Source organism: Melanotaenia boesemani, chromosome 7 (genome assembly GCF_017639745.1).
Source record: "Melanotaenia boesemani isolate fMelBoe1 chromosome 7, fMelBoe1.pri, whole genome shotgun sequence".
Lineage (NCBI taxonomy): Eukaryota > Metazoa > Chordata > Actinopteri > Atheriniformes > Melanotaeniidae > Melanotaenia > Melanotaenia boesemani.
In genome coordinates, this window is record NC_055688.1 from 26,263,343 (window position 1) to 26,287,236 (window position 23,894).

The 23,894-nt window shown below is 37.3% G+C and overlaps 3 protein-coding genes across 4 annotated transcripts; 2 read left to right on the forward strand and 1 right to left on the reverse strand.

Annotated features, from left to right (window-relative positions):
* Window positions 1-836: 836 nt before the first annotated feature.
* Window positions 837-8,280, reverse strand: LOC121642584. Of its 2 annotated transcripts, XM_041989342.1 has the most exons (11): window positions 8,174-8,280; window positions 7,744-7,798; window positions 7,225-7,239; window positions 6,998-7,128; window positions 4,629-4,764; window positions 4,029-4,313; window positions 3,519-3,857; window positions 3,234-3,418; window positions 1,962-2,063; window positions 1,778-1,876; window positions 837-1,694 (listed from the first exon to the last, which is right to left on the reverse strand). In XM_041989342.1, the coding sequence occupies exons 1-11, from the start codon at window positions 8,276-8,278 to the stop codon at window positions 1,473-1,475; spliced, it is 1,674 nt and encodes a 557-aa protein (XP_041845276.1). In that variant the 5' UTR covers window positions 8,279-8,280; the 3' UTR covers window positions 837-1,472. The 2 variants fall into 2 exon arrangements, with proteins under 2 accessions (XP_041845276.1, XP_041845277.1); XM_041989343.1 differs by lacking the exon at window positions 7,225-7,239.
* A 2,789-nt stretch (window positions 8,281-11,069) lies between these two features.
* Window positions 11,070-12,703, forward strand: LOC121643189. Its single transcript, XM_041990464.1, has 4 exons — window positions 11,070-11,121; window positions 11,223-11,284; window positions 11,367-11,744; window positions 12,021-12,703. The coding sequence occupies exons 1-4, from the start codon at window positions 11,096-11,098 to the stop codon at window positions 12,485-12,487; spliced, it is 933 nt and encodes a 310-aa protein (XP_041846398.1). The 5' UTR covers window positions 11,070-11,095; the 3' UTR covers window positions 12,488-12,703.
* Window positions 12,704-14,468: 1,765 nt separating this feature from the next.
* Window positions 14,469-21,327, forward strand: LOC121643164. The gene is made up of 10 exons (XM_041990430.1): window positions 14,469-14,559; window positions 14,688-14,730; window positions 16,076-16,221; window positions 16,941-17,067; window positions 18,147-18,413; window positions 18,504-18,785; window positions 18,882-19,027; window positions 19,120-19,239; window positions 20,249-20,287; window positions 20,392-21,327. The coding sequence occupies exons 2-10, from the start codon at window positions 14,691-14,693 to the stop codon at window positions 20,569-20,571; spliced, it is 1,347 nt and encodes a 448-aa protein (XP_041846364.1). The 5' UTR covers window positions 14,469-14,559; window positions 14,688-14,690; the 3' UTR covers window positions 20,572-21,327.
* The last annotated feature ends 2,567 nt before the right edge of the window (window positions 21,328-23,894 follow it).

The following is a 23,894-nucleotide window of genomic DNA, read 5'->3' on the forward strand; positions in this document are numbered from 1 at the left end:
GATTACTGGCAGCCTGCCCAAGACACATAACTGGGTCTCATTTCTTTAGCTGCAAAATGACAATCATAACACAGTTTAACAGACAATAAATAAATACATATTTTTGCACAAGCAATGTGATTCTAAAAGCACTATTAGATGAAAATTACACATAACTTCACAAATGTAGAAAACTGATTGAATAAAGGAACAAAAAATAAGCAAACAAATAAGGAATTGGTAGGCTAAAAAAAGTTTAGCAGATAAAAAGTATTATATTTAAGAGATTCATAAAGGAGCTGACTTGAAACAAAGAAATGCATCCTGCCATTTATGGGTTGAAGCTTTAATTATAACTCATCTCTATGAAAGGATGGATGTCAAAAAGCAATTCTTATGGAACAGAAACATGGAGAAAAGGCTGACTTATACCAAGTGAGAAAAAAACTGGAATGAAAATCAGGTCTCATGGAGAAGCTACACCTTAACATTACTGAGGCTGTGAAGGATAATCTTGTCAGAGAAAAAAGGAAAAGTTGGTCAAATCCAAAGAAGAGCTTTGAAATATTTCTTGAAAAACCTGGAGAACCTTTCCTCACGGACACTTAAAGAAAATACGAAAAAGCTTTTCTAGTAAGGTTTAGGCTGTGTTGAAGAAAAAGGTTGTCAAACCAAACATTTCATTTCAAACTCAGAGTAGCGCAGATCCTTGCTTAACATACTACATTTCCATTTATGTCTGCACATTCCAATAAGTCTCTGCAACCATTTCCTATTTTTCTGGCAGTAACAAAATGTTAAGTTTACTGAAGATGCTTGCACATCACTGTATAAAAAATAAAGTAATCTAAGATGCATGTGTTAAATATTAATTTTATTGTTTGAAACAGGAATATTTAAATATTTGACGATAATGTGTGAATATTCTTTATATAAGCATTAAATATTTACAGGTTGTCGCAATATTTGGAGAAATATGCTACACATCACATACTTATTATATAATTATCTCCAAGGGCAATGTATTATATCTGAAAAAAAGATATACTGTTAAACTGGTAAGCAACTGTTTCTGTGGTTAAGAAAGGCCAAGATGATGGGTGAGCTCTTAAATTAACTATTACACTGATGCAAAGTAGTTAAAAATCTCTTTTGCAAACATTAGTGTAACTACTCTAATGTCTATGCAGCCCTAGAGATCATATAACACCAACAAACACTGAGACACTCAGCATATACAGTTCAGATCATATTGGTCCTGAGGGTCTGGAGGTAGGTAATAGAGGGAGATTTCAGGCGCACTATCACCCAGTGCGATGTGATACAGCAAGGTTAATACTCAATTCATGCTTAAAAAAATCAAATCATTACAACCAAAATATTAAAATTGTGCAAATTGCACAGGTGAGGTTGTTTTCTTCCATAATGTCACCTCCAAATCCTTTATTGTTTTGTTCTCCATGACCCACACTTCTCTTATTATAACTCCTGTTTTATAAAAAGTCCAGCTTCTTTGATGTGTAAACACTGCAGGATTCAGAAGTGTCCACATTTAGTGGCAGTGTGGAAAAGAACTCTTTTGATTTGCTCCACTTTTCCTTATCTCCATCTTTCTTAATCTGGAACTGAACACAGTCCTCAGTGGAGTGGAGACAGTCTGACGCTCCAGGTACAGGAAAGAAAATTCTGTCCTCTTCCTCTTTGGAATTGTCATCCTAGAAAGGAGTGAGGACAAATAAATTTTTAAGAGTAGCTTAAACATGGAAAGACTCACAGGTGGAGCAGAGAATAATTTTACCTCAGTGGTTACGTTATGATTAGAGGCGCTCTCAGTTGTCAGTCTTTGTACTTCCTGATTCCCAGCTCTAGGAGGCCCAATCATAACAGGAGTGTAACCCTGGAAATGCAACAACAGCTCATATGCTCATGTACTTGATTCAGTTTGACAGTTTTAACTGTTTTGATTCAGTTATCGGCCTTACAGTGTGAGCAGGACTGGCTCTTGGAGTCCATTTTCTTGGTGTTCCAGGATGCTCGGTGTGACTGTAATAGGCTGGGGGGGGCGGATGAGGCTGACTGTAGTCCTGCAAGGACAAACACACAAATGCAGACAAACATAAACTCAGTACAGAAGTAAAGCAAGGAAATAGTTATTTTTTCATTGATACACCAGTTCTGTTTGGGAGAAGTTTCACACTTTTTACCAACAAAGTCTTCATTAATCCCTTTTGGATCCTGTTGTCATTTAGTTCATAAGATCCACCTTAACCAAGATCAAGTCTTCTTAACCAACATATTTTTTGTTCATGAACTCTAACACTACAATACAACATCTAAGGTAATGATCAAGAAAAAAAGATTGCCATTTATAAATCCTGAAGATGTTTATGTATATATATATATATATATATATATATATATATATATATATATATAATGAATTGAAATGACCACAGTTCATGAATATTTCTACGAAATCACAAACATTATTTTAAAGTTTTATTACACGTTCATCACATCTTTAAAACCAGAAATTACTGAGGTTATCCGATGTTTTTAATTCGTGACAATGACTCCCAAAGGAGTGACAGTTGGGACCACTTTAGTTTAATCTGAACCATGTTTGGTCTGCTTTTGTCTTAGTTATTCTGCATTACCATCCTATCTGTTTAGCATTCTAAAAGAAAAAAAAAAGACAGTGGGTGTTTGTGTTTTGGAAAGGGATTAAAAACTAACTAATCTCTAAAAATCTAGTGACAAAAAGAAACAACATGCTTGACTTACACTGGAGGCAAGCAAGAAAATAAAATTCAGCTTTGAATTCAACATATATCAGAGTGAAACATATAACAGCCCCTCCGAACGTCTTACCCCTGTGGGAAATGTGCATGGTCAAACAGTTTAGCAAACCAATGTCACAAAACAAGAAGTTATTTGTGCTGTTAGATGCATTATTAGCTTCTGAGGTCATCTGTCTACCTACTTTTCCCGCCAAATATATTAATATATATTATTTTTCTTTAGAATGTAAAACTGGTTAAAAATGTCACCTTGTATGTTTTCTTGTTCAGGTATATCACATTTATTTGTAGGTCATTTTTCATTGAAACAAGATAACTAAAAGAGTGCAAAGGCTTTGTAGGTTATTTACTGAAGAAATTAAATATAAAAAATGGAAAGTCCAAAGGTATGCCAGCCTTGTAACTATCACAACAAAAATAAAAATTTTTTAGTTTTACTGTAGCCTGTTTTACCTGGATGTTAACACTTGGAGGGCTGGGCGATGGCGTGCGGTTTGTTCTGATGCCGTTGATGATCTGTGAGAGGCTGCAAGTTGGGTAGCGCTTCATGAACAAGATGAAACCAGCCAGCGACACAAACATGCCAGAGGGGACTGTGATGGATTTAAAGAGTGCTCGCCAAGAGCCCCCCCTTTTTTCTGGAAGGATTATCAACAGAAAAAATGGGACAGGTACTAATGTGAGTGGCCAGTGTAAGGCAACGGCCACAGGCAAAGGGAAACATGTAGAGCAACTCACCAATCATATGCAGGTAGGTGGAGGACACCAGGTTACCATTCCCATCTCTGACTTCATACAGCCCATCGTGCCGCGGTGTGAGCCTTGTGATGACGACCTCATGGATGGATCCGTTCCTGTTCAGAGAGACGATACCTCTATAGCGCAAATCATGGTCCGTAATCTGGCCTTCACGAATCAGCTGGACCGGGCCACGAGGGGGTTTGGGGTCGAAAGGGCCCAGAGAGGATTCATCAGGAAATCTTGCAGGGGTGAAAATGAGATGGGCATGATGGACAGGGAGAAATAAGGGGAGGGTCAGTGACTCCTTGGTGAAGCGTGTAACATTGAAGGAATGTCCTGCATCAGTATGTAGAGTCGGGATGAGTGAAATATGAAGGAAACGTGAGGACATGAGAGGGTAAAAGATGGAAAAAGAAAAAGAGTAAATATAATTATCACCACTGATAGCATCCTGAAAGTAAATACTAATAACCTTCAGCCTCTAAAAAACTCTCGGTCTCTGCTCACCACGAACAGAGAGGGTGCTGCGAGACAGCACCTTCCCATTGTCGTCTCTCACAGTGTAGTTGCCTTGGTCTGCTTGTGTGACCCTCTCTGCCACCCAGACCTTCCCCCCTCGCTGCAGCCGTCCGCGGCCTGCATCACTTGTTTCAGGGTTTGTCCGGTTCCACAACACGACTGGCATGGCCTCCAGCGGAGCCCCGCGTGGAGAAAACTCCAGCACAGAAGCATTTTCAGGGATGCTGTGCTCGAAGTTCTCCCCATAGTTTTTCCGGTAGGGCTTAATGCATTCTGAATAGAGGCAAATATGTATGAGATAATGAAGAAATAGAAAATACACCTCCTCACTGAACTAGTAGTGCTGAGGTACCATGCATACGTTTAATTTCAGGACTTGGGTAAATCTAATGGTCAGATCAAGAAAAATAAATTAAAGCATCTTATTTTAAGGAGCAGGTGATGGATAATGTGTAAGTAAATAAGTAAACCTTTATTTATATAGCACCTTTCAAGACTAAAAAAAATATATAAACATGAAAAAAAGTATGATTTTTGTGCCAAATTTTAAAAAAAAGTCAAGAGCAATTTAAAGAAATGAAACTGTACCTGAAACAATCAGGTGAACTGTCTCGTAAGTGAATCCGACAGATAGTTTGTTGGCATAAAGTCCCTGATCGCTGTGAGACACTTCTTTCAGGACTAACGTCTTATCTCTGGTCCATTCGAAACGCGAGTCCTTCACCTGCAGTTGGACAAAAAATACAGTTCTGGTCAGAATAACTAAAACCCCTGAATCATAATTACAGATTCTTCAGAAAAAAAGCAAATACACCTGTTTTCGAGGATGAGACTATTTCAATGAAATGTCCAAATTGGTTACTAAACATCATCTACAGAATATAATGTATTTATATATTGGAAGATGTTTGATTAAATTTACATCATGTAAAAAGACAAAATGACAAAAAAAGCAAAAACGAAAAGCCAACAATGAACTATGTTTTACCAGAATTAACCATAAATTTAATGTAATGCATAAAACAAACTTTTTTAGGTTTGTTTTCAAAAGATAAAATAATTCCCCGATAATATCATATTATAATGTTGTTTAAAAAATTACCGTCTCAAGGTCTACGAGACATTTACTCAAGATTTTGATACCCTGATTGAGCATTTTGTAATATCAAGATTGTGATCTTTAGGATTCTTCCGGATGAGTCACAGTGAAACAAGTTTGTGGATTTTTGTGGAAAAAAATACTACAGAAGACACTGCATGAGCTTCAGGCTGGCCTGTGATGGCTTGAGCATCAGCATTCTCTCAATTAACCAGGTGGAGCTTCATGGGCAAAAGCCAAGGTGGACACATGTAAAATACCCAACTTATATTTGCTGGTTTTCAAAAAAAAAAAAAAAAAAAAAAAGACACATTCTCTATGGGAACATTTACTCAACTGAAAGAGAAAATCAAACTAAAGTAATGCTGCATGTCTTTGTTAAACAGTGATAACAGAACACAAGTACTGTCTGTAAAACAGTAAACCCAGCTGTGGGTCTGCTTTGCTGCTTCTGGAGTGAGAGGATCAAGTGCTTCATAAAGAATGATGAAATCAAAACATCAATCAAACCCATTTTGAGACGAGGTCTTGGGTTTCAGCATGACAATGATCCAAAGCGCATGTCCAAGAGTGATGAAAAAGGATTAGACGGATGGATTAGATGACCAAAATCTTACCAAAACAGCTGGAAACACTGAAATCTGTGCTCCAGACAATATCAAAATGAACACAACAGAAGCTACAGCAGAGATGTTCATTCTTGTCAAAGGTTCTATAACAGAATCAGAATTAACTTTATTGGCCCTGAAGGGAAACTGGTCATGGACAACCAATCTCCTGAGGAGCATCGCCATAGCTACTCACATTTCAAATTAGTGTTCAGATAAAGAGGCAAAAAGGAACAAATGAATAGTCTTTTTTTAGTTTAATTGATTTAAAACATAATTAATTAATTTTCTCCAATAAGACTAATTCATGTCGTGTATATTTAGTTCGTTTCTTCTTGTGTGCTGCTGTTAGCAACAATAACCCAGTTCATCTCTGATGATTTTGTTCCGCAGTATAAAAATTCAAACGACAACAGGCTATCTGGAGATCCACTTTAAACTTCTGTGGTTTGTCACTTTAGATTTGCTTTTAAAACACAAGGATCAATTTTCAAAAATTGAATTGTTACTTTATAATTAATCAATTCTAAATTTTAATTCATTCCTAATGAAATGTGTATTAGAAATCTCCATATAATAAACACCTGAATACATGCAAGTTACAGTATTATTGATGCAATAACTAAAATCAGTTAATTCATTTAAATTTAAATAATTAAGCAAATTCTTTGAAAAATCTCTAAAATTCATTTGCAATAATAATCTTATGTATTATGTATGATGTTATGATGTATGAAGCATCAGTTTAGTATTAGTAGTAGTACTTTGTAGTAGCATATTGTATTATTGTTTAGCCTTTTATTTAATAGGAATCAAGTGTTGAAGTTTGTCTCAGGCTTTCTATTTCAATTTTATTTCAATTATTTATTCCAAAACAACAACAAAACCAGGTAAACAGACAAATCTCATTAATCCAGAATTAATTGCAATTTTAAAAAAGAAATCACAGACCAATAAAAAAAAAAGTGTAGGCTGAAGCAACACTTATAATAGACCAGATTGTGCTTATTTGGCTATATTAAAGGCTTTTTTGTTTCTCTCTGTTCAGTATGTTTGAACACTTTGTGACAACATTCTGATGGCACTAAATTAATTTTATTTGAATCTATTCAAATGTAATACAACAATAACTGAAAATATCACAATTTTGAACCTAAACCTCATCTATGATGATATTTTTATGATGACTGTAAGTGTAGTCAGTTCATTGCACAATAAACACAAGAACAAGTGCTAACACTTCCACTCACAGCAGTTCTCTCCAGCAGAACTTGTTTTGGTCCCCCAGAGTCCGGTGTAAAAGTCACAATTCTAGAAGTCGAGTCCACCGGTAAACGAAATTCCTGCCCAACACACACCATCTGGACTTTCTCCCTTTCACCTGTCAGGGTGCAAAAACAAAGGTTAGAAACCTCTTAAGATTTAAATATGTTCACTGTGTCAAGAACTGAGAGTCAAAATGGAGCTGCAGACTCACCAAGTAAATCCCAACCTGTGGATAGAGGTTAATAATACAAGATTATTTATCTTCTCCAGTACAGTGTAAAGACCTTGTGTGCAATGAGGACATTACCACTTTGTCCTTGTTTATAATCCATTATATTCTCCATATTCTGTGGACTGACCTTCAGCTGGGTCAAAAAAAAGTTTCTTTATCTAAAAAACAAATCACCTTATCAAATCAAAAACAATAAAACTATCAGCTGGCTAAGAAGTGTTGAGAGCTGAATTTATTCTTATTTTGTTTTAGAGAAATTCTGATTTTCCACTGATCTGTTTGACCGCAGACTGGACGGTCTGGAAAAGCTACAACTTTACAAAGATAAAAATTAATTTAATAAAAGACTGAGGGATGTTGATCTAAAACAGAAATGACGTATAAGTAGTTTATAAAGCAGTAGTAAGTGGACAATGGCTGTTTCAGCATGTGTTTAAAAGTGTCACAACTAAAAGGTGTCTTTAAAATGTTAAAACAAAATTACAATTAAAATCTTACCTGCGACAACAGGAAGGGTAAAAAGTGCTGTGATGAGGACGTAGGGTGGCATCTCCTGTAAACACAGTGGACAGCAGGTTTGTTGATCTATTAACATAATTGTCATTCATCCCCACCCTCTTCTCTGAAAACAGATGTCCAGTCAGGACATTCATCGATCCAGTCATCAATCAACAAACTACAGGAGGGCGAGCTCGCTTAAGCGATCGTGCCCGTGCAGAACCAAATAAAGTCTACTAGAGATACACACGCAAAGCATCAGTCAGCTTTGTCATCCATGGTGTCCAGTCTGCTGTTTGAAGTCACGTCCACTCAAATGTCCAAAATGTTTCCCCGCCTCTGGACATCTCTCACAGCGATGCAGCGGGCCGGATTTTACTGACTGCCAAAAACTGATGTCACAGTCGCAAGTTTGCATGTCTGAACTCACCTGCAGCCTGCGTGAAAAATAATTCCGCCGATGGACAAATTCGCCACTGTTTGTTTGTGTGGATGGGGGATAAGAGGATACCAACGTCGTTTCCAGAGCGCGCATGAGCAATGACCCCCCCTCTGCGTTATGGCGACGGGCAAGTTGTAGTTAGTTGTATTCTCAGCAGCGCCTACGCAACGCGTGTCATGTGGCGCGTCACAGTCAGTGCAGGAGCATAATAATAGAGGATGCACCAAGATAATAATAGAGGATGCACCAAGATTAAATAAAGCCAAGATTCTGAGGAGTTAACACAGGAATGATACTCATGCCCAGAAAAGGGATAAATCTGTCAAACAATATAATAAGAATGAACTGTTTGAGAAAAAACTATAAAAATAATCAAAATTAAGAGTGAAAATGCTAGTGGATCAATGAATGAATGAACAATCAATGAAACAGACGATTTTAACAATCTCTTTTAGTATCAATAATTGATTATGTAATTTTATTTTTTTCTAATTCTTTTACATTTCAAATGATCAAAAGTGCTTGTGGGATTGAAAGTAAAAGCACTAAGAGTTAACTGCACTGATTTCTAAAGAAGGAGTAGCTGGGGAAAGAGCACTTGAAAATTTTCAAAAGCAACAGCTTAGAAAAATCCTTGAAAAAAAAAGAAATAAGGAAATCTGTCATACTCATGATTGAGTTATGAAAAAAAAAATGATTACAATCATTCAATTGTCAAACCTGAAAAGAACTTTTCTTGCATGGTGAGCAGTTTTTGTGTTTTAACCTCTGTGCCCCGAACTTTCTCCTTTAACCTACTATCCCAGCAGGAAGTTTTGGACTTTTTCACTATAAAATTAAAGACAGCCAACTGCTATTGATTCACTGTTTGACTCATTCTCTAATACTGATAATAGTGTTTGATTTTTCTTAAGCCAAATGATGAAATAGATCCGTTTACAGATGCATTGATGTACAACAAAGTAGGCTTTACTACTTTATGTAGGGGGACCTTTTAAATGAAAGAAATATAATAATAATAATTTTAGCGACAATCAACCACATCTACTCTTGACTAAAACCTGGTTTTGCCTTTCCCTTTTAAAATATTTTTTCCACATCCATTATGTATTCAACTTACTGAAAACACTCTTGAGCATGATTATTATTGAACAATTGAATTGAATTTATTTTGAATAAGCATGAAAGCAAAATAAAACAAAGACAAAATTTAATACAATATAAAAAAGTACAATTACATATTCGAAAGGGAGTGGGAAGAAGTATAACTTATGAACTCCCACCCCTTCTCCTTAAATAATAAATAAACCTGATAACCTCCTGATTTAGACCTGTCTAGAAGATAACCTGCTATGAGTAGTTACATGACGACTTAAAGACTTTAATCTTTATATACCCATACTACAGACATATTCAATGTAAACATACCCATACATACACCCTTACATATACAAGTCATAGATACCCATATCCGTACCCAGTTAAAGTGACCAGTAAAGAAATATAACACAAGCACAAGATCCTCATAATAGTACTACTTAACACTTTCCTCATCCCTATACCTCTGAAAAATAGTGTCCTTGTATTTCAATTTATATTGTTTCATGGTTGGACACTGCTTCAAATCCATAGTGATCCTGTTCCATAGTCTTACCCCGATGATGGAAACACAAAAACCTTTCCTGATTGTTCGAGTTAAGGGAATATTAAAATTAATCTTCCCCCTTAAATTATAATTTCCCTCATGAACAGTAAAAAAATTCTGGATATTTCTTGGTAATAGATTACTTTTAGCTTTGAACATTATTTAGATTGTTTGATATTCCACAATATCAGTAAATTTTAGTAATTTTGACTGAATGAATAATGGTTTTGTGTGTTCCCGAAAACCAACATTATGAATTATCCGTATTGCTCTTTTTTGAACAATAGTCAGTGACTGTAATGATGTTTTATAGTTGTTTCCCCAAACCTCAACACAGTATTGTAAGTATGGTAAGAAGAGGAACAGTAAAGAGTACGGAGTGATTTCTGATCCAGGACGTTCTTAGCTTTGTTTATTATTGCAATGCTTCTTGAGACTTTCGTTTGTACGTGTTTTATATGTGATTTCCAGTCAAGTTTATCATCTATGATTACCCCTAAAAATTTTATTTCATGCACTCTCTTAATTTCTACTCTGTCTATTGTTATTGATAATGGTGTATTGTTTGCATTATTCCAAACAGCATTATTTTAGTCTTACTCAGATTCACTGATAACCTGTTTCTGTCAAACCATTTCTTTAGTTTGTTCATTTCTAACGTGATATCCATCTGTAATTTTTGTAAATTATCCCCAGAACAAAAAATATTTGTGTCATCAGCAAACAATACAAAATGCAATATCTTAGAAATACTACATATATCATTAATATACAAAATGAAAAATGTAGGGCCAATTACAATACTTCACTGTTTCAAACTTTTTCCACCATAAATTAATCTCTCTCTCTCTCTCTCTCTCTCTCTCTCTCTCTCTCTCTCTCTCTCTCTCTCTCTCTCTCTCTCTCTCTCTCTCTCTCTCTGTGTGTGTGTGTGTGTGTGTGTGTGTGTGTGTGTGTGTGTGTGTGTGTGTGTGTGTGTCAGGTATGAAAAAGAAAAAGAAAGAAGAAAAAGGCTGTAAGCCATACAACACAATAACAAGTCAATGTAAACAGATCCCTGTGAAGTCTTTTCAAAAGGTAAACAGTTCCTGGTCAAACTGCTTCTGATGTCCTCAAGAAAACAATTGCTGAGGCTGGATCCAGTTTTCCTGATAGTCACTCAGCTGTGTGTCGTTTGGCCGTTAACCTCTGATTGGTCAGGGCTGGCCTCTGGCTACATTTATAAACCTTCACCTTCTCTGTTCTCATCACTGCTGACTCCCACCATGATGACTACAGAGTCTTTTCTCAGGTAAGCGGGTGTCTTATTCTGAAGCAGATTTGCTGGGTAATTATGAGGTGATTGTTGATTAATTAATTTATTCCTCCCCTTCCTCCCTCCTTTATGTATAGTGGCGTTAGGGTCTCCATCTTTAACTTGCTGATTGTGGCAACATGTGGTTACCCCCATAAAGGTAGGGTAGGCTCTCATCTTTGGTGAAATGTTTGTTTTGTTGACTGAGCTCCTGTTTAAACGTGTTTCCTTCTTGTATGCAGGGTCTCAATCCACTGGCCAGAGCAGCAGCGGTGCAAATGTTGCAGCTAACTATCCCTCTTACCACGGAGGAGCCCATAGTTTTGCAGCTGCACCATACAGCACTGTTGGACATGCTTATGGGTCCACATTTGCCCATGGTCCTGGTCTGTATCAGCCTGTTTCTGTTCCAGGGTTTAGCAGCTCTTCAGCCCCAATGGGTGTGCAAGCTGCTGGTGTGTCCCCAATGGCTCAAGTAGGTGTGCAAGCTGCTGGTGTGTCCCCAATGGCTCAGTCAAGCACCTTGGTCTCTGGTCTGCCAGGGGCTGCATATGTCACAAGCCCTCAAGTGTATGTGCCTGTGGCAGAATATGATGCTGGGACCCAGGATGAACAACCAGGTAAAAATGTATTGCATGGTTCACTATCTGACACGAATACTGGGAAATCTACAAGCATGAAATCCATTTGATTGCAATGTGCATAGACCTCAGATGGAAAGATGACTTTATTCATTCCCCCGGTGGCCGATTAAGTCCTAGAAGTCTGGTATAGTACACAAAATACCCAAATGCAACAGGATGAAATATTTAAAGTAGAAAAATATATTGGTAAAGCAACAGTGTAGTGTGTGTGTGTGTGTGTATATAATACCTGATCGGGTTTCTCCCCTCCAGAAACCCAGTGGGCTGTTCCTACCACAGTCTTCTCTGAGGCGGGCTCAGCTGATGCCCAGTCCATCGGTGACTTTGTTCCTTCAGGCTCTTCTGCACCAAGTGGACCCACCCTCCAGTCTGGAGAGACCTCCAGTGTGGTCAAGGAAGCTGAGCTGGGGAGCTACCAGCAGCAGACCGAGGATTTTGGCTACCCAGCTGACGTTGCAGGATCTGGACAGGGGTTTGGTCAGGGGTTGGCCACTGTCCTTGTGTCAGGCAGTCAACTGGGTGGCTTCCGCCCTGTATCTACTGGCAGGTTTGACAGGATGCTCTTGTATGGCTTGTACCCGCCTGGATCCTACAGCACCTTCAGCCAAAACCATGAGGCAGGCAGAGACTACTCTCAGGCCATCCACTACTTGAAGGAGCATGCTACTGAAGGCCATGCTTCTGGCCAGCAGCAGAAGATCTTCCCAGGTGCCCAGTAGAGCTCTGCAGGAAAGGAAATGATCCTGTCAATGGGCAGGACTCAGGCTCTCAGTAATGTCCATACTTTGGCTGGTTGGTCTGACTGGGGGTGGGGAACAACAATACTGGAGTTTCAGTTTGTAAAGCAAATCCAGTTTTTACATAAAGCATGGTGTCATTTTCAAACCATCAATGGCAGTAACCCTGTCAAGGAAAATAAAAATGCTATATCATGACCTGGGGCTCAGCTATTCTTTGTATAAATCAGGTTTATGGAAGTAAGGAGGCTCTAATTTTGACAATCTGTACTGCCTTAATACTGCTACAGATGGTACATGTGACTAAATTTCAAAGCATCAGGGACCTTTCATGACAGCTGTGCTGCAAACTTTGTCAGAAAATGAGACAGGTTTTTGAAATGACATGGTGGCTTCAGTAATGTTGAAACAAGGATGTTAAGTCTAACTCCAGACTAAGCCCCCCCCTTGGGGGCAGACTAGTCCTCAACCTGGGACAAAGCACAAAGATATTTATAAACTTGCAAGGTGGTAAACAAGCACATGCCAATCTTTTTCTCATCTAGTGAGTGGCAATTTCCCTTAATGTCAGCCTTGTGATGGATGTGTGACTTGTCCTGTGCAGTGTATTGAACATGTGGCAACACTGAGGAATTTGCATGACCCCCCCCCCCGTGCACATAAAACAGTACTCGGTGTAGTTTCTGATGTGTAAATGTTTCTGGAAGGTCAGCACTGGGAGCAGAGCAAAAGTTCTTTCAGCTCCAACCTCTGAGGAAAAGGTTGGAGCAGGTTAACTGATACAGATCCCTGATGTGCTGGAGGTGTGATCTGAAGACTGCAGTCAAAAGAGATCTGAAATGGCATGTGAATTTTAGGATGGATTTTATTTAGAGGAAATTTTGTTTCTGCATGTTAATCTTTTACAATGCTATTCCCATCCAACTATCTGTCAGCTAGGTTGACTTACGTGTACCTCAAATGTGAGTTGAAAGTGCTGATCCAAGGCAGATGGTTTGATTTTTCAGTGAAAAGCGGCAATGGTTTTTCCAAAAAGGAACTGAATTTATAGCCAAGTTCTTTATAGAAACTATTTACCTACCTACAAAGTTAAATTAGTCACAATGAGAAGCTGAGAGAAGTTGATCAACTGTTGTGATGGAATGGTGACTTGTCTAGGGTAAGAAATAAGTTTATCAAGCATCATAGTTTTCTCACAACATCCAGCAACTGATGTTTGGTTCCTCTGGCATTTTTTACCAATGCATTTCTATATATTTGGTTGGAGAGAAGGACAGCACAGAATGGCTAATGATGGCAGCATAAGCCTTGAGCACCAGAGCAATAGAGTCCCAGATCTACCATAGTCGGCAGTATTCCAGGTGCAGACTGTGCAAAGAGGCCCCTGAAACAATCCCAAACAGCAGTGTGTGAGATACTGGCAGGAAAAGAATACATGGAGAGCATCTAGAGCAGTTTAATCAAGAATTGGATAAAATATAAAAAAGAGAGGAGATGAAACTGGTCTTTGATGTTTGATTTTTAATTGTTCTTGAACCAGTTTAAATAGTCAATTGGATTAGCATAGCAGTTCATTCTCTCACTCCATCTCCGGCTTTTACTCACTGCTGTCTAACCTGTAGCTACCTGAGAAAGTCATAGTTTCTCTTTAATGACATAAGTTTCAGGGTGCCATAGATGCCACCTAAACAAGAAATCTTGTTTTCAAATCGAACATGCTTTTGATTAAAGATAGGGAAATGTCCCCATGCCGTTCCCCTCTCTCTCTACAACTCTACAACTTACAACAGTTTGCCAAAAACACATTAAATTCCAGACGCAGTAGGAGGGGCAGGGATGCCTGACCCATCACTGTCTTGGCACATTACAGGGTCCATCCATCCATCCATCCATCCATCCATCCATCCAAGAAGAAGGAAAACAGCCTGTGCACAGCTTTTTGGGAGGGCTCTTTGGAGGGTGTTACAAAAACAAGCCCCGTCCGCGCTCACAACTGAAGTCACGTCCAGATGTCTTCTTGCTGAAGCAAACCGCTGTACTCTTACTAGTTTTCAGTAAGTATCATATCGTTAATTCTTATACACTTCTGCATTGTTAAGTAGTACAAAAAGGAAGTAAAAAGTATAATATAATAACAAATGTGTTCATTTAATGATCGACCGTCATTACCTCTCTATTTCAGGTCATGTTCCTTGTGTTTATGCCAGTTTTTTGTGTCCTTTTCGGTGAGTAAAGCTCACTTACACACTCAAGAAAACCGACACAGAGGGGGTTGACATTGTTTTACATATTTTTCATTAAACTGCTCTCAAGACAGTTGGCTCTCACTTTCATTCAGTCAAGCCAACCGCTTCTGCATTGTAGTTGCGTTCCTATAAGGCTTTACGATGTTACACCAAAATCTGCTACTCATCAGAATCTGTGGCCACAGGGGGGCGACAGTGTACATCTCTCTACGTGTACAAGACGAACAAAGTCTTGAAAACACTTGTATTTAGGTCTGAGTTCTTTGAAATGCAGGTACAGTAAATTCACGGATTCTGATAACTTTCAGAAAAGGTTATCTCTGTGTTCTTGGCTATGTGAGGGTCACATATTATGTTAGAAGAGTCCAGACTATGAGAGGGGTGACCTTGGTCACCATTTCTGCTATCTATGAGAATGTGTGACTTTGCTATAATATAATGAACTTTAAAACAAGTTGTTTCTAATTTACTCTGTCATCCCCTGTGGTCATAGAATCTGATGGGTCACAGATTTTGGTGTAACATCACAAAGCTTGTAAAACGGATGCACTTGAAATGCAGCAGCGGCTTAACTGAACAAAGTGGCGGGAGTAATGGAAATGTTGGTGGAAGTTGTACTCACTTAAGGTTAATCAATTAAAAACAGCTAAATTCACACAAAATATTTATGAGCACACCCTTCTTTATTTCCATTTTCCCCCAACTCCAGGAAACTTCTGTGTTATTAGTGTATCATCATTCTTTATTAGTCCCACAGTGGGGAAATTCTTTCTCTGCATTTAACCCATCCTGGTTGCTAGGAGCAGTGGGCTGCCCGATCCTGGTGTCTGGGGAGTAGTTGTAGGTTAAGGGCCATGCTCAGGGAGCCACAGTGGTTTTACCTTAGTTGCCAGCCCAGGACTTGGACCCAAGTACACCTCTGTAACCACTAGGCTACCACACCCATCATAGTATATCAGGTGACAACTCTGCTTCATCAGATCTTGCACAGAACTTGTTTGCAGACTAGACTTGAACCAGCTCTCTGTTGCTCAAAATAAAGCACCTGAGTTCACTTCCCAATGATCCCAGTCTTTATCTCCAATCACACACTCTGACCAAAGGAGCCTCAGAAAAGTATTGCTTCAAGTGAGTTTAGAGCATTTGGATAAACAAAAAAAAAAGCATACGTTTTTCAGCACAATTAGTTGATTAATGAAAATTTTCTTCAAAACATTGCATATTATCTGATATATTATTGAAGTTACTGTCATTACTTTCATTATATTATATTCATCACATGTCTGCGGACTCATTATTCCATCTGTTTCTTTTTTCTTCTTAGATTCTTCTAGTGGTGTCAAACATAAATCTGTGTGCTATGGTAAGAGTGTAAGTTTACCAGTTCAAATATCACGGCATTACACCGGACCGCTGTACTTCACACCAAGTAATGGGGGACCAAGGAAACTAATGATGGATGAGGGGAAGGTGAGCAACTTCTTGTACTGTGAGTTCTACTTTACTGCTTTAATTCAGCAACAAACTCTTAAGGTTGAAGGCTGCATATCTCATACTCTCATAAAATGACATCTTCATAGAAACTCTGACCCATCCTTTAAAACCTTTTTTTTAGATACTGGATGCTGGCCAAGCAGATTGAGAGGTGATTAATTGAATTCAACATGAGAATTACTATAGTATATTAGATAAAGCCAGTTGCACTTTTCTTTTTCCAATTTCTTTTTTTCTTTCTTTTTAAGGATATTTCTTACTTCTTCTTCTTACTGCACAGGCAGGTATTTCAATAAGAGAAAAAGTGAAAAGTCATAAATATCCTGATCTAAATTTGATAATACTGTGATATCACATATTCATAATGAAATTAAAATAATTGATAGAATATTTTATTAATCCTGTGCGGGAAAATAATAAAATGCTGCATGAAAAATGCACCAGGGTTATTAAGGCACTGGTATGATGTGAGGTGTTTAGTGACTGCAAAGCATCATAAAAACTCCTGGGCCCTCATTCAGAAAACTTTTTATGTAGAATGTTATCATTTCCATCCTATAAATGAAATTTAGAATGTGCGTAAGTAATATATATATATATATATATAATACATACAATATATAATATATACATTAATGTCTGAATTTAATTTATTCTCTGTCCTGAAATTATCTTTATTTTTTTCCACCATGCAGGCGTTTGACCCACGTATTGATATTAACAACACAATCTATTTATCAGATTTGAATGAGAGAGATGGTGGAACTTTTGCAGCTATATTGGGTTCAAGACTTAAGGACGTTCTCACATTGGATATCTTGGGTGAGAACATCACATGCTTAGTATTTCTACTCTGTCAGATTTATCTGATTGAACAGAATATTTAATCTTATTAGCCTTGTGAAAATTTTCTGACTAAAAATACATTTTTACAGAAAAGTTCATTTGTTTGAACCTTTATTTAACAGACACAAGTATGACTTCTCTTGGGAAATTGTCCCCTTGTTGATGCAGACAACAATAATTCTCTAACATTCAAGTGTAAGCAAGTCTCTGACACAGCCACATAGCATCAGAGCCTTGATTGTCTTTTTTCCCGATCTTTGAAGTTTTTCCCACAAAACGTTTTCTTTTCTTCCAAAATCAGCTTTAAAGTGGACTCATCTGACCACAGAGTTGGTGACCAGTGTCACAGTTTGTTTGTTTGTGGCTTCCTCTGTGTGTAATACAGTTTCAGGTTATATCTGTTGTTACAGTAGCTGATAATGTTATTCCTGCATGAGCATGTGTGGCTACATTGAACATAGCAACATCTCATGCAGTGCCAAGTGAGGGCTTGAAGTTCACACACATCCACTGGTGGGTTTCCATTATGCACCAAGGCTTCCCCAGACTTCCTGAACCTTTTCACATTATGCACTTTAGATAGTTGGGCCAAAGTTCCCTGGAGTTTTCAAGAGTCTTCCGTGAAATTTGGCACAAAATCACGAGCTGCCACCCATCCTTGCAGGGAAATACTAAAATGGATGCTTCTCATATAGCAAATACTGGCACCCTCACCCGTCACAATAAATCTGCTGATTGCAGAATTTTGCAGAATGGTGCTATTTTAAATTCTATAAACTTTTTTGACTTTCTTTGTCTTCTTCGGGTTCACAGCTTTTGTTTAGTGTGATTGTGGCATGAGATTCTGTATTTGTTTACATTTTCTAGCTATAAAGTTGGTCAGTAAAGACACTAAAAAGAAAATTCTCTGTTCTTGTGTCAATTAGTTAAAGGTTCAAAGGACAATAAATAACAGATTTAAATTTTTGTTGTACTTTTAAAAGCCTGTCAACCTTTTCAAGAAACTTGGTTAAACATTATGGTGATTGTATGTTTTTCTTAATTTTCATTTTCAGATTGTGCTAAGGAGATTAGGAAATTTTACGGGAATGCACTGGAATATGATGTTCCAGAACATGCTGAATTCCTGGAGTTTACTCCCATTCACAGTCTGGACCAGCCTGTTATCCTGTGGAATCGCACAGATCCTCAAACTAGTGATGGAGGACAAGTGAGGGAAAATGTCTTGACAATCTATCACCTCACACAGGCAGACAACGGCTACTACAACTTCAGGAGAAAAGATTTCACCCTAGAGTTAAGGCTACATCTCACAGTAGAAGGTGACGCTGCAGGGTTTATAAAAGCAGCATGTGAGATTTTCCAGTGCACCAGATTATATGTTCTTATGGAATATAATTTGTCACATACAGGACACTTTGACCACTATCATGGAGAGAAGAAGTTCCTCTTTATCAGATATCCTCGGACTGGTGGCCCATGGACTTTAACCTTTAAGCCTCAAGATAAAGAACCTGAAATAGTGATGGAAGCAGGCAATCTGGTATCAGAAGACAACTGGTTCTTTGGGAGAATTTATCCCAAGGAAAATGGCATTGAAATTGATATTTTGGACAGCAGTGACAGTGGCACCTTTGATTTCAGAGATCCACAAGGCAATTTGGCCTTGTCCTATTTGCTGGACATTATCCCTGGTGAGCTTCAGTTAATTTGTGCTTATACTAGGAAAATTCCTGGTGATTTAAACTAAAATAACCCTGTTCCTCTAATATTTGTGTTTTATCCTACAGAACCTAATCACCAGCCTAAATATATCGCTGTCTCTGTTGGGATTGTATGTCTGGTGATTCTTGGCTGTTGCTGTTGCCTTAAGAGGTGCTGTAAAATAAACAAGTTTGCTGCTCAGACTGCAACAGCACCTGCAGTTTATTATCATGTAAGTATTCTCGTAAATGGATTTTTAGGACCAAGTGCTTTACTTTAAGCATGAATTAAATTTGTATTTATTTATCCATACTATATTTACAGGGTGTAAATCTATCTTCAGACCAAAGACATTCAAATACACAGCATCTTTCAGCTTTTCCTCATCAGGCAGTGAATTCAGCGCCCTCTGAAAGACCTATAAGTACCTCCTTTGAACCACTGGTAGGTGCATAAGGCCCTCTTGACATGCACTGTTTTCAATAAAAAGGCAATGTCATGTCCAAACTGCCCCATAATGCTTTTCTTCAAGATTTTGAAATGGTAATCTGACTTGGTCAAACCCAGTAACATGTATGTATCACTTTCAATATGGCACAAGTGTGAAAAGATGGAGTCACATCAATGAGCAAATGAGCAGGTGGTGGTGAGTCTGACAAATGAACAGCTGTTGAAGGGAATCAGACATACTGTATATTAAGTAAATAAGTAAACCTCAATTTTGAAACCCCCCTCATGACTTAAATACAATAAAAGCTGCAACACAGCCCCTTTTTACTGTATTTGAGGTATACAAGAAGAGAAGACTTTAAACTGTAACTATGAGGCAAACTCATTTTAATATTTTTCTGCTATTTCACTATTTACAAGAGAATGTTATTTATTTTAATCCTAATTATGTTGAACTGTAAATTAAAAGTATTTACATTTAATCTGAGTTAGTTGAGTTAAAGATGTAGTTAAAAATGAGGATCTAATTCTTTTCCCTGGTAATTGTTTACTAACTCATACTAACTCCTTTCGGCCGCTTGTATTCGTGATCTTGTTCTTTCGGTCACTACCCACAGCTCATGACCATAGGTGAGGGTAGGAACGTAGATCGACCAGTAAATCGAGAGCTTTGCCTTTTGGCTCAGCTCTTCCTTCACCACGACAGACCAATGAAGAGTCCGCACCAATCTGCCTGTCGATCTCCTGCTCCATCCTTCCCTCACTCGTGAACAAGACCCCGAGATACGTGAACTCCTCCACTTGGGGCAGGACCTCATTGCAGACCCGGAGATACAAGCCAATTCATAAAAAAATAACAGGTTATCTAAAGAAACCAACAGATTACATAAAAAAGACTAAATTAAGCTGATACAGCTGTTCTTTGAAATTGCCTTTTTATTCCCTGCACTAATTCCCTCATTTTTCCTGCATTAATCCTCATCTGTCTGTCTTAACTTTGCAGGAATACCAACCAGTAAACACGAACATGTCTCAGCCTAAGGTAAACATGAACACAGAATTCTTTGTAAATACATTGACCTTTAATTCATACTCACACACTTGTTTTATTTATTTATTTTTTTTTTTCTTGACCACTGTCTTCAGGTCACACCTCCAGCACATCTGGGATCTGTACCAGCTCCTTCATCCAGCTCTGACTTTCCCTCCTCAGATGCTGAGCCGAGGTTTAAGCTGAAAGGACTCGGCTTTCCCTCTGCAACCCCTCTCACTTCAGACACACCTTTCAGTGATGTCTACACATCCGATAAGCTAAACTTTCTATAATGAGTACTCTGGTTGTTTTGTAAGTACACAGGGTAGGGACCATGCAGGTTGTAAGAAACAAGATATCAAGCACACTGTGTTGACATATGGTCAGAATTAAAAGTATTTAACATTTTTTTTATATAAACATGCTGCACTGTGCTATAAATAATCTATTTTTCATTTACTTCTAGTTATCCTGTGTTGTTGCAGTTTAGAGCGAAATACTGGAGATATGTCAGAGACAATTTAGTCTTTGTATATACTTGCATTTATTAGAATGTAAGTTATTTCTTTAAATGTTTTTCACATTCCCTTAAGTATAAGACAATTAAACACATAATAAACCGCCATAATTTATATAAGTGTTGAAAGTGGATTCAACATACATTTGCCTTATATTTGTTCCATTCATTAGATGTGTAATGTACATGTTTATGTTTACATTACTTTTTTATTGTTGGTGAAGATAACAGAGGTAAGATAGATGATGTTACCAGCTTTAACTCCTGTATAAATGCTGTTTCATACCATCATGTGCTCTGCTCACAACTTTTCTCAGTGACTTTCGTTGTTACATTTTTAAGATTAATGGATGCTTTTTGTAAATCTGTTTTTAAACTTTGTAAAAGTGTCGAACATCTGGAAAACTTACCTCAGTTCATTTTTTTGTGTGTGAATTTTCTTTTTTCTAAATATCTATCTATACCTCTATAATGGAGTCTTTATCGTGAGCTCTTCATGTTTTTGAAATGTAATTAAGGTCATCTGGTCATGGAATAAATGGAATCTTGTTTCCACTATCTGAAGAGTATGCTTGGAGTGTCTCTGTTTGTAAAAGACATTTTCAAATCATTGTTTTAGCTCCACTGATCTAGAAGTTGGTAGCATCCCAGGCAGAGCTGTATGTTTGTTTCACGCACAAGATTACAAATACATGTATTAATGGAAGATTAATTTATAGATGCATTCTGCAATAGTCTAAACTTTGCACAGATTGAATATAAAGCAAGTTTAAATTGCAATTTAAATAGTTTAAAATTAGGAAAAATGTGTAATTTGAGTCTTTTCTTCATTCAAGTACATTCCCACTTTCCTGGATTCAGAAAAAAACATGGTATTAATCTATTATACCCTACTACATTTATTTTACATCTGATGTAAGAAAGAGGACATCACACACATAGACAGGTCTGACGAGGTGTCTCAAAAGTCTCAAAAGGAATTCAGTTTTTGCCAAATATGTAAGAAAATGCATGAATATAAATGAAAGGTTTATGTGTACAAATAATGAATTTACTGTATGACAGAGCCATGATGCATTGAACTACATACAATTTTACAGGTTTACCACATATTTCACACAGAAATTTTACAAAGTCAGCAAAATGACACAGTGGTAAGGTGAGCAGTTTTTCCTAATCTCAAGGGAAAACTTTGATATTAATATTATATTAATATAATCTGGAGGAACCAGATTATAGCTGCTGACTCCTGAAAGCAAATTTCCTGCTGTGAAGTGCTGGGAGATGATGGGAGGAAGGACAGTCTGGTTTTCAGAATCCTTTTCACCTCTGGTAGAAATATCTTCATAGGTTATAGAAACTGAAGTATAATTACAGTCCAGAGTACTAAGTATTGTAATATATATATTATGTAATATAACACAAATTGTGAAACAAGTATAATTTTCATAAAGCCCTGAAGCTCTCACCTTAATGGAGGCACGTGATTACAAAAATGAGCAAACCTGATTTCATAAACTAGGTAGAAAGCTGAAATAATAGTAAAGAAATGGCATGTTAGTTTTTAGTGTAGATTTCAGATAACTTTTGATAAGGCTGTGAAATAAAGCTTTAACTTTGGTAGTTTCTTTTGAGTTTATTTTTAGGCTGGGAAGTACGGTTGCATCTGATTGAAAACAAATACTGTGGGGATAATGTACATAATGGATCTGCTAGAAGACTGAATATAAATGGAGAAATTATGAGGTGACAACTGTTTTGAAACCTCATAGATTCCTGGTCCAAGAGTACCTTATGCAAACTGTTAGTGTGTGCAGTTGCATGCTTGTAGTGCAAAGGCTGTGATTTTTAACACAGTGTGAACATTTGTTGGTGCAGAGTTTTGTAAATCTAGAATATGACAGAAGTCTATAGTCTATTTAAAACCAATAAACTGGTTGTAAATAAGACTGGACAGAATGTACTTTAGTTTCTGTTCTGACTAAATATATTTGGCTAAGGACCCATACATCACAAGTTACTATAATAAGGCTATTTAAATTAGAGATTTGAATGAAAAAGATAAAAGAACTTTTTTAATTGCACTTGATGATAGTACTCTAAATGATGTTCTCACATTGGAAAATTTGGGTGAGAATATAACACCATACTATGTGTTTTTATTCTGTCACTACATATTTATAATGTGTTGGTTAATCTGCTGATAAACCTGTGGTATCAGACTGACCCTCAAATCAACAGAAGAAGAGGGCAAGTGAAGCAAAGTTTCTGAGGGATCTCAGACTTCACACATGCAGACAACAGCTACTACAACTTCAGACGACAAGACCACACTCTTAAATCATGGCTACATCTCACAGTAGAAGGTGATGCTGGGAGCTTCATTTAATTTGCATGTCAATTTTATACTGTTGCACAAGCTTACATGTTGTTTTTATGAAATAAAATCTATCATACAGAGGACTGAGAATAAAGAACCTGAAAGAGTGATGGAAGCAGGCAGGCTGGTATCAGGGGATAACTGGTTCTCTGGGAGAATTTTTAATATGTGAGCTGGCATTAAAATCAATCTAGTTTATATGGGAAGAATTTGAATTTTTAAAAATGTGTTTTTTTTTTAAACTGACAGAAATGTCCAATCAGTAATAATTAGTCTTAAATATTAGTTATCAGTATTCTTGTATAAAAATTATTGCATGTAAATGCATTTGCCAGGAGTTTGTGCAATAAATGACTGAATGATGTGTACATGTTTGCTTTGGCTTGTCTCCTGCTGTCAAACTTATCAAAGCCAGTCACATTGGAAATTGTACTTTGGTCATTAGACCATGAAATAAAAGTAGTATTCAGATATTTCTGATTTAACTTTATTTTACTGAGTGTCTTTACAAACACTGTGTTTGTAAAGGATTTATTTATTAATTAATTGATTTCCTCACAGGTTTTATTGGTATATATATATGTAATATATATATAATATATAATCATCCTGCTAAGGCCATTGTTCTGTTACAGCATCAAACAAAAACATTGTGTCATGGTACTTATTCTGGGGTTGATATTTCCCAGCCGTCCCTGAAGGCATTCCCCCTTCTTGCT

Bases quoted from the DNA above. Each gene is read 5' to 3' on its own strand.
- LOC121643189 (XM_041990464.1), top strand. From the start codon at position 11,096: ATGATGACTACAGAGTCTTTTCTCAG. The intron at 11,122-11,222 runs GTAAGCGGGTGT...CTTTATGTATAG, and splicing joins ACTACAGAGTCTTTTCTCAG to TGGCGTTAGGGTCTCCATCT. The intron at 11,745-12,020 runs GTAAAAATGTAT...TCTCCCCTCCAG, and splicing joins GACCCAGGATGAACAACCAG to AAACCCAGTGGGCTGTTCCT.
- LOC121643164 (XM_041990430.1), top strand. From the start codon at position 14,691: ATGTTCCTTGTGTTTATGCCAGTTTTTTGTGTCCTTTTCG. The intron at 18,414-18,503 runs GTGACGCTGCAG...TGTCACATACAG, and splicing joins GCTACATCTCACAGTAGAAG to GACACTTTGACCACTATCAT. The intron at 18,786-18,881 runs GTGAGCTTCAGT...TTTATCCTACAG, and splicing joins TTTGCTGGACATTATCCCTG to AACCTAATCACCAGCCTAAA.
- LOC121642584 (XM_041989342.1), bottom strand. From the start codon at position 8,278: ATGCGCGCTCTGGAAACGACGTTGGTATCCTCTTATCCCCCATCCACA. The intron at 4,765-6,997 runs GTGAGTGGAAGT...GTCCAACTGCAG, and splicing joins TTCTGCTGGAGAGAACTGCT to GTGAAGGACTCGCGTTTCGA. The intron at 1,695-1,777 runs GTAAAATTATTC...ACTCCTTTCTAG, and splicing joins ATCATAACGTAACCACTGAG to GATGACAATTCCAAAGAGGA.